Genomic DNA, 9,633 nt, shown 5'->3' with positions numbered 1-9,633 from the left:
ATGCCACAGATTTGTTTAATTCCTCCACAGAAGAGGAATGGTCCTTCAGTGCGAAGTCATTGGCTGTACTGGCTAAACCTCAGGACCAACCTCATCGGCAATCTAATGCCAGGCAAGATCCTAGATCAGAACATTTGGGGATTTCTTGGCCTAGAAGAACTGATCAATTCCCAAACGGACAAGCATGCAAGTCGGTCCAGCCAAACACCAGTTGGTTGAAGGCTGAACCGATATTTCAGATCCCTGGATTCTTTCCATCATTTCACAGGTTTTCTTCTTCCTCTAGCTTCCTGGCCTCCGTCGTCTCCTCCTTTCTTCCAGGTAGGGTCTCCTGCACTTCTACTGGAGATCTCGAAACTCATTTAGATGAATGCAGCAGAGAGTCACTGTACCGGAAAGGGGCCAGGGTTTTAACTCGCATATTATCTGTGCCCAAAAAGAACCAGACTGGCCTGAGGGTTGTGCATGAGCTGTCTTTCCAAAATCTTTTCCTTTCCCTTGAAAGATTTGAGATGGTGATGCCAGTGGATATAATGCAGTGCCTATGCGCAGGAGCGTGAAATGTTTGGTAGACCGAGGGTGCATTTTCTTGCATGGATCGATATTAAAGCCGCACCACATGTTCCCCCTCTTCTCAGTGATGGATCAGCATTTCCATCATACTATTCTACACATCGGCCTCAATTCTGCCTCAGGAGTATTTACAAAGCTTATGAATGTCGTAGCTGGAATACTTCACCTAAGGAGCTTGCACATAATCCCATCTGGTTGGTGAGGGTTTCCTCCCAGGAGTCAACATCCAGAGCCCTTATGTACCTAATCTACCTTCTGTTATGCGTTTGGGTTCTCGATCAGTCTCCCGAAGTCTAAGCTTTATCCAGTTCAGACATGAATTGGTTTTAGGTAAGATACAATAACTGCAAGAGTGTTTTGCCACCCTGGAGCGGATAGTGGACATTAGCATGGCAGCCTCCCACTACCCAGCCAGAGCTAGCACCAGGTCCAGAGGCTTTTATGGGCCTACTGCAATTATGCATTCTGTCACCTTTGCCAGGCTCAAGATAGTACAATTACACCTATCCCAATATCTGTTGTAGGAGACACGCAACCAGCTTGATACTATCTATATCCCTCCCCATCTAAAGGGAGATCTAATGTTGCAACAATCGCAGATTCTTGTTGGGAGCTCCTTGGAGAGTTCCTACCCCACAGTGGTGATAATTGATTCTCTGGAGGGTTGGAGTGCTATGATGCAGGACCTTTTTGTCCACAGCTTGAGGTCATGAGAAGAGTTTTCTTGTCCACATGAACCTTTTATAACTGAAGGCAATTTTGAACACACTTGGGGCTTTTCTCCCCTGCATTCAGAACAGGGTAATACTAGTTTGTTTGAATAGCACAACCTCGATGTACTATTTTTTAAAACAGCTGTACAAAGTTTCAGTATCTTCTGGCTATATGGGATTAGGCCATATCGCACAACATGTTTCTAATAGCATCTCACCTTCCATGAGATTAGAACACAGAAACTGACGAGGCCTACAGGTCCAATGTCAGGAACAAAAAGTGGGAGCGCAGGAGCGTAATCTTTCCAAACGTCTTCACCCTGCGGGGCTACTCCAAAATCAATTTTATTTGCGACAGAATATAACTCCAAATGGCCCTTGTTTGCATCCTAGCTGGACCTCACTGGGGGGCCTCTGGGCTATGCATTCAAGATAGAATGGAGCAACAGGATGTTTTAAACCCCTCTGGCCCCCCTCGGTTCCTATGCTCAGGAGAGAGTAGTCAACGATGTCAATATTTATTTTCACTGCACTCTGATTTCAGTTGCTCCTCGCTGTCCTGTGGCACTTTTTTTTCTCAGACGACCTCTGCCTCTCATTGGAAGGGCCACTTCTGTTTCAACAAGTCTAGTATCTTTTGTTCCGAACACCAGGGAGGCTGTTATTCACTTAACTCTAGGTCATCGAGGGATTTCTATAGAATAGGAGCGTAATCCAGGTTTCCAGGAAACTATGCACATGCTCACAATACCAGAGTAAGTGGAATTCTTTTTGCCATAAGCCCTCTGCAAAATTTGAATAATCTTAAGTGTCACATCAATGCTGTCTTACCTTTTTCATTCTATCTGGTGCAAAGTGGAGTGCATGTTCACATCTGTGAAATCTACCCAGCTGTTATCAGTGCTTACCGAAATACAGAGGATATGACCTTCTCTACAAATCCCATAGTTAAGCGTCCCTTCTACCCTGGATGTTTCCTCCGATTAAGAAACTGCACACTGTGTAGTATCTTAATGTTGTCTTATCAGCTTTGGCTCACAAACCTTACAAACCAATGGATAATCCCCTGGCATTTTGCTCATTTTTGTCATGGGGAAACTGATCAGTCCTTCAGACAATGAGGACTGGCAAACTGTTTCCCTTTTTGTCTTTTTACGTTTTACCGTGTTGGTAACTTTTGAACATTGCACACAGCATCTTGCAATGCGGTGCAGTTGGGATACTTTTGTATCATCCTAGTCTTTTACACTTGGACATTTTGTTTTTCCTTTTATATGTAGAAGAATTATTCACCACACATTGACTGCGCCACACACAGGATCCAGTTTGGTTTTCAAAGTAATTTGTATTGTATTAGAGAGTTCAAAATATTCAATCATAAAAAATGCACCATCTCTTTATCTTTATTTAGACCAAATTCTATTGATCTAAATTTACAAATGACATTTTGGAAAGTACCTGGAATATATTCATAACTTGTTATAGAATATAGGTTTCGAGGGGATTGGGTCCTCCGACGTATTCCATATCTGACAGGTAATGTCCGCAGCTGTGCTCCGGACATTACCTGTCATAGATATGGAATACGTCGTCGGACCATCCCATCGAACGAACGTTGCCAGGTAAGAAAGTAACTTGTTCTTTGCATCAGTTACCGATGAACTTAATTTGTTATGGGACTTGGATTGACATAGAGGGGCTGATTCATGGAATTATTTGCGCCGAAAAATGGGGATTTGTGCGCCATTCTGCTCGCAAATCCCTGTTTAACAAATGGGGATTTGCGGGCAGAATGACGCACAAATCCCCGTTTTTCGGTGCAAATATTTCCATGAATCAGCCCCAGAATGTTTTAAATGGAATTGCTTATTTATTTTTACATTTTCTCCTTCTTCCCTTTTTGTGCAGTCTATGATTTTTGTTTTATTTTTGCTTTAATTTGAAACTCTTATTTCACCCCACCCCCCAATTCTGACAAAAAAATTCTTTTCAATTTGAATGTATATTTGACATGTGATTTAGAACATGGATATGAGCAATTTGCCCAATTGTTTTATTTTGAAAAGAGCTCTTGCGCCGCCGAAAAACACATGTTAACTACAGGGCATTGCATTTACACAAACTGCACGTTTTTTCCTTTGATTTACAATACAAATTACTTTGAAAACCAAACTGGATCCTGTCTGTGGCGCAGTCAATGTGTGGTGAATTATTCTTATCTTTATAAACCAAGGAGGTAGGGGTACTGGTTCCTCCACCAATCACCTCACTGGCGCGACCCGGCCTGAAGGCAAAAGTAATAAGGTCGCCAACCGAAGAAGTTGTACCCCGAACTTACCCCTAAAACCATAATCAACTTACTTTTATGTGCCTAAAGACAAGCTGGTTGCAGCAATTGTTACTATTTTTGTGTTCTTTCTAGTGCGCGCATTCGTGTTTACGGCATATGGCTACTCAACGTGGCTAGTGCCCTAAAAAGGCCACCCCACACGATATTTGCTTGTTTTTTGGCCATATTGTCCTTTGGCCTTGTTCCTGCCTTGCCAGGAAATCCCATATAAGGCCATGCAATTGCCTGTGAAAGTGTGTGTGTGTGTGTGTCCGTGTGTCCAGGACTGTCTGGTCCTACTCAACATTTCTGGTTCCTGCGGGACAGTGGTCCTTGATTGGACCACTGCTGGCTGTTTGAATGGTGCAGATCCTTCCCATTGGTGGGCTTGGACTTGCTTCCTCCCAGAATCTTGGATGAGGACTCCTGCAGCAGTTTCTTTGGAGCAGTGTATCCTATGTAGAACAGCTGACTGAAGATCCGAAGAAAACTCCTGAAGAGGCCCAGCATCCCTTCCTGGGTCTGGCCTGGTGAAGCCATGTTGGACTACCTGATCTGCGAAGGCCTTGTGTGATGCTTCAACCCCTGCGCTGGTGGGACAAACCAGACTCCACGTTTTCTCGAGGATACAGCTTTTCCGAAACAAAAACATGTCACTAGACCACCCGGTGAACTGACCAGCTCTCCAGTGAGCTACCTCGCTAGAAGCCAGGAGGATAGCTCAGGGGCAACGCGTTTGTCTTGGAAGCAAGACAACGTATAGCAACACAGGTTTAAATCTCATTCTCGCGCTTGGAAACTGGTCTCCGGTATTAAGCGCATTTAAAAAAATATATATATGATAACCATCGCCTTTCCGCATTCGCAGCCGGGACTTCGGTAGCCACCAGCTTGTGGTGTAAATTGCCTTCCTGCTGTATTTTAAACCTCCAAGCTTCAAGGGATTATGCTCTGGAAGGTCTTCAACTGGAAGGATGCCTGCTCTTCCCTGTGTGTAGTGGGCATCGCTAGAACTTGCCTTCCCCTGTCTGGTGAAGTGATCTGAAGAGGTCTGCATCCATGCCTTCTGCATTTCTTCATTGCAAGGGGTTGCACTCTGCTCCTGGAACCAGCCAGAAGAATCCTTGTATGCGCGGCTTCTAGGCACCTCTCACTGGAACCAATGATGGGGGGGAAAACCTACCTCCAGGGACCCCCATTCGACCCATCTGGTCCTCTGGGTAAAAACTGATTCAGGGGGGTAAGTAAAGACAAAGAGTTTGTTCCCCTCCCCCTCACCCCCCAAATGTTCTCCTTAGAATAAACCTGCAGTATTATTCCATTTCACTGCTTTTTGATCCTCGCTTCTAAAGCAGAGTTGTACCTGAAAGAAACATTTTTACCTACCAGCAACTGTGTTGCATATCTACTCTGGAACATTCACCAAAACAAAAACCTTACCTACATCAGACACTTTCTGGAGAGAAGGATTGTGACTTTTGGGCAGAAGGTTCCACTCTTCATAGGGATTGGACTTCTGAAGCGCAGGCATATTTCTTATGACTTGGTTCCATGTTACTGCATCACTTACTTACCTTTTGTTATTGAATGCCTTTATAAGAAGCTATGGTGACTGTATATATGTTTATAATTGAATATTGTGCGAGATCACCTGCTTATTTCATTTTCTACTGTGTTCTGGGCCTAGACTAAATAGATATATAATTTTAATAATAATTTGTACTTGCCTGTCTAAATTGAATTATTGTGTGCTTCACTGTGCGAACTCATTGTGGATACCTGACCCCACTCACACTCTCCTGAGAAAAGCCTTGACTGCTTTCCATTGCTACCTTGATTGGGTTTTTGGCAAACTTCAGCGTTCCCCTGTTCACTTTAACTTGGGTGGGTTCCTAAGATCTGTCCACCAGGCCAGATACCAGAAATCCATCTTAACACAGTGCAAAGGTGTCGAGTCCCATCCCCTATGAGGGACTACCATACACTGTTGATGAATGGGGACTCTTGACTAGGAGTACAGTAGTCACTTCTGTGAGTAACTTCTATGTAATGTAACTGCCAAATAAGGGAAAAGGTGTTAAACTATTTAAAACAGTCATTACACTTATAACAGAAGCTCTAACACTGTGTAACTAACTTCTGAAACGCAGTCTCTATATAAATGTTTTAGGACATCTTAGGCATCCAAGGACACATGAGTAGCAGTTGAGTAGCTCTGAGTGGCCACTCATAAAGGGAGTTCCAAACCAAGAAGGAAGTAAGGGTAATATTACTCCAGTCCAAATGTAGATGTTGTGGGAAGCGGCTACCACGCCTAGTGTCCAGAGGGACTTGGCTTAGAAGTACTGACCCGGACATGACCGACCTGGGTCAGTCGCAGATGTTGTTGAGCTGAGCAGGACTTTGCGTCCAATAGGGATAAGTGTACTTTAAGAAATGTGATTTCAACCCCTGGAGCTGTGACAAAGTTAGAAATGCCGATAACTCACTAGGGAAGACTCCAAGCAGTCGTTGAATTGTGCTGGGTTGAGGGTCAGAGGGTAACTAGAGATGGTCTTCAGAGTCCCCTGGATTAGTCCCACTTCAGAGCAGAGACCTCTGACAGATACATGTTTTGTATTGATCTTCGACAGGGTTGGCAGGCCCTCTGAAGCTCGGCTATTGAACTTTGGGTTCCTGGCAGGCTGCCCTTCTGGTGAAGGTCAGCACAGCAGGGTACCAGCTTCAAAGCTGTGCCCGGAGAACGACCACAAACATTCCAGACTTCAGGTTGGATACAAGTCCTTGCAGAGGAGCAAAACTGGTTCTGGGCGATGAAGGTGAATTTTAAATGTGCATGTTCCTTAGGCTCAGAAATTGCAATGCAGATAGAGCGGGACAGCTGACTTGTTATGCCCAACAATCATAGAGGCAGAGGTGCCTTGCAAAGGTCTCCCTGTTGAGCAGAAGGCCTAGGTCCAAAATGTGGTGTGTTTGGTTGAGCCAATGCTGGTCCCTGCAGCAGTCTTTCCCGAATCCCTCTTCTGTTGGCTTCCGATCTTTTTAAGTTCCAGTGGTCGACTAAATTCCTCGGTCCAGTTCCTCCTCATATCGAGAAATTAGGCTGGGGGGGTTAGCCCAGCCATCCAATAAGGAACTTGGAAACATTCAGACTTGGAGGTGGCTATCAAATAGTTTAAAGCCAGTCTCCAGCAACAGCGAAACCTCCCGAGGAATGTGGGTTAGGACCAAACGGCCTCCTTTCCATTTTCTCCAAGCTGGCACAGACAAGGTAATCTTTCCCGGGTTTCCTGAGGAATGCCAGTCGGAGTGTATGAAGAGAGCCCTTCACTGCACACCTGGAAAGGTAGCAAGATGACCAACCCATGACATACCATCTAGAAAAGGACTTTGTATACTGAAGATGGCTACTCCTTGTGTTTTTAGTGGTCCTAAATGCATTATTGTGGTACAAAAAGGCAAGACCCAACCTTGCATTGGGTAAAAGGGTAGCAACTGCCAATGTTAGTTCTGACAAAAGGGGAAACTGAGTATCCCCCAAGCACTCCATGAAGGTCACTTGCACTGAAATGGTACAAATACATGACATCAAAAAGGGGAATGACGTCTACTGCGCAAATAAGCACTTGAGCTACACAGTGCACCTCACACGATGCAGAGTTGGTCACTAAGGGCTCCTGGTAGCATCGCACATAAGGTGTGGCAATGGAAAAAACACAGATGGCAGAACAAAGGGAGAGGTCTTCCAGCACTGGTAACCCAAAAGGATGAACCAGTCCGTCCCCCCAAAAATGAATTCAGGAAGGGGAGAGGTAAAAAAAAAACTCTTGCCTCACCCCAAAAGCCAATGGAAAATCAAGAATAGTATTAGTGTTGGTTGCTTACAGGAAGTTATGGGAAGATTTGCAAAATAACCTTCCTAGCAGTGAGCAAAATTCAGCCAGGTGAACATTTTGATGAAACCCATAACCCCAGGAAGCTAGCAGGAAGAGTTTTCCTTAGACCGTTGGTATACTATAGGTTTGATTGGGATGTTATCTGTAGTGTGACAGCAAAACATATGCTTTATGCTGTGGACATCTTCATATTTTCTATGAGTAGACCACTAACTTATCACATCTGCTGTTAATTTCTTCTAGGATTTTCATCTGTGGGTGTGTTAGCATCACGTCCTCCGCCACCTGGTTTACCAGCTCCAGTCAGCAAACCACCACCGGGTTTCAGTAATATTCCTCCTGTTACTATTGCTCCAGAACCAGTGGTCACAAGCCAAAAAGAGTGAGTAGTGCAATTGTAAAAACTAGCAGAGTACAGCTGCATGCCTGTGACTTTGGAAAGTAAATAGTTAAAACTATTGCATGTTGTGATTTGGAGTGTGTAGTGACCAGAGCTGTATGAACACCATATTGCCACCCAACATACCTTACAGGACCACAAATCATAATAGAGCAAGGCACCTGCAATGAGGGAGCATTACCTCCTCTCGTGATGCAGATGATCCACTGACATTGGAGTAACACAAATAAAATGGCTATCTGGGTAAGAAAGATCACTGCTTCTCAATGCTTACATATGTGGTGGATCAGTGTTAGGCAAGATTGTAATCAGTACCCTTTGGGTGCACTAGAACAACCCTGACCTCCTGGCAATAGGAACCCAACCTTTGGTATAAATCTGTACTACACAGGTTGGTAGCGTGTTGAGCAGCCAGGCTTATCTCAAGAGGGGTCAATGTGAGCTTTAGGGGAGTTGCACAGAGATTCACAGTGACAAGTATTCAAATAAGCTCTTACACAAAAGGTTTCTTGATTAAACAATTATTAATGTAACATTCAGTTCGAGTAAGCCTTCTTTGGAGGGGGCAATATAATAGTAACACACAACACTCCAAAATACACACTGAGTTTCCCTAAATCAGTAAACGCCCATTTGGGATGGCACACACTTCCTACACCTTCAGGTGACTTAAATAGCTAGGACACTGTGAACATTAATATATCACTGTTACATTTATGGCAATATTTGGGAGCATGTTGAAGAAGCAGATTATTAGAATAAAACAAGAGATCTCACAAATATTCTGAAGCAGGTAAGTACTTTTGGTAACCCCCAATGCAAAGCAAGTTAACCCATTCCTGAAAGGAGGGCTAAACACAAAGTCAGAGGGAAGAAGAGATATTCAGGGATCCGGGGCAGGCCAAAGTCCATTGGACAAAAGTCCGGGTGAGCTGAAGCCATTCTTGGAGGTAGGTTAAAGTCTTGCACAATGTTTTAGAAGTCTTTGTAGAAAAGAAGAAATCAAAGTAGGACCACAAGCTGATTAGGCTTGTGAGGTAAAGAAGCTGTTAGCGACTCTACTGAAGCAACCAAGACAAGTCTCCACTGAGAACAATTGAGGTTAGACAACAAGAGTTAAGTTCTTTGACTTTACAGTACCTTTGGTTAGAAGAAAAGGGCTTTGGCTGCCTTCTGTTCCTGTGCAGCTCTGCAGATCCTGTGTTCCTGGGCCTCAGTTGTGGGGACAAGAGGGAGGATGTCTGGAGCACTCCGGCGCTGCAACGGATTGGTTGGCGACAGAAAAGGGCCAACTTCTATTCACTGGCACTTTGCGCTTTCAGCTCTTCGTGTCTCAGCAAATTGCACCACTGCAGACTCTTGGCTGTTGAGATGGGTTTTCCTTGCATCTGGGGTCCAGCACTCTGTTGTGGCTCAGGCTCGGTCAGTCCTGCTTCCTTGGAGTCCTGAGGATCTTCCTGGTGCTCCTGGCCAACTTTAAAGCAACGCACACGAACCAGTGTTCCTCTCCCTGGCTCTACGGTTTCCATCAGCAACTGCAGTGGAAATTCAACCAGCTCCGAGAGGATGTCCAGGTGGCTTACTTTGGAGTTGATTGGTCCCACCAACTCAAGGGGAGAAGTCCTCCTTACAGGGCCTCTCTAGTCTAAACTAATTCAAAGCATCAGCACAGCAGCAGGGCTTCACCAGGCAAACCAACGGTCCAGGAGTAGCAGCAGGCGT

At 44.7% G+C, this 9,633-nt stretch overlaps 1 protein-coding gene across 2 annotated transcripts in view; it reads left to right on the top strand.

Moving 5' to 3' along the window:
• Positions 1–9,633, top strand: part of ZNF598 (zinc finger protein 598, E3 ubiquitin ligase) — a 489,260-nt gene that overhangs the window by 431,633 nt on the left and 47,994 nt on the right. For both annotated transcript variants that reach the window (XM_069647319.1, XM_069647320.1), the window contains exon 10: positions 7,755–7,893. In XM_069647319.1, coding sequence (XP_069503420.1) covers positions 7,755–7,893 — 139 coding nt within the window. The remainder of the gene's footprint in view (positions 1–7,754; positions 7,894–9,633) is intronic.

The sequence above is a fragment of the Ambystoma mexicanum genome, chromosome 2q, assembly GCF_040938575.1.
Source record: "Ambystoma mexicanum isolate Mex_15411 chromosome 2q, UKY_AmexF1_1, whole genome shotgun sequence".
Classification (NCBI taxonomy): domain Eukaryota; kingdom Metazoa; phylum Chordata; class Amphibia; order Caudata; family Ambystomatidae; genus Ambystoma; species Ambystoma mexicanum.
Note: the sequence above shows the minus strand (reverse complement) of the source record. Positions and strands in the feature narration are given on the sequence as shown.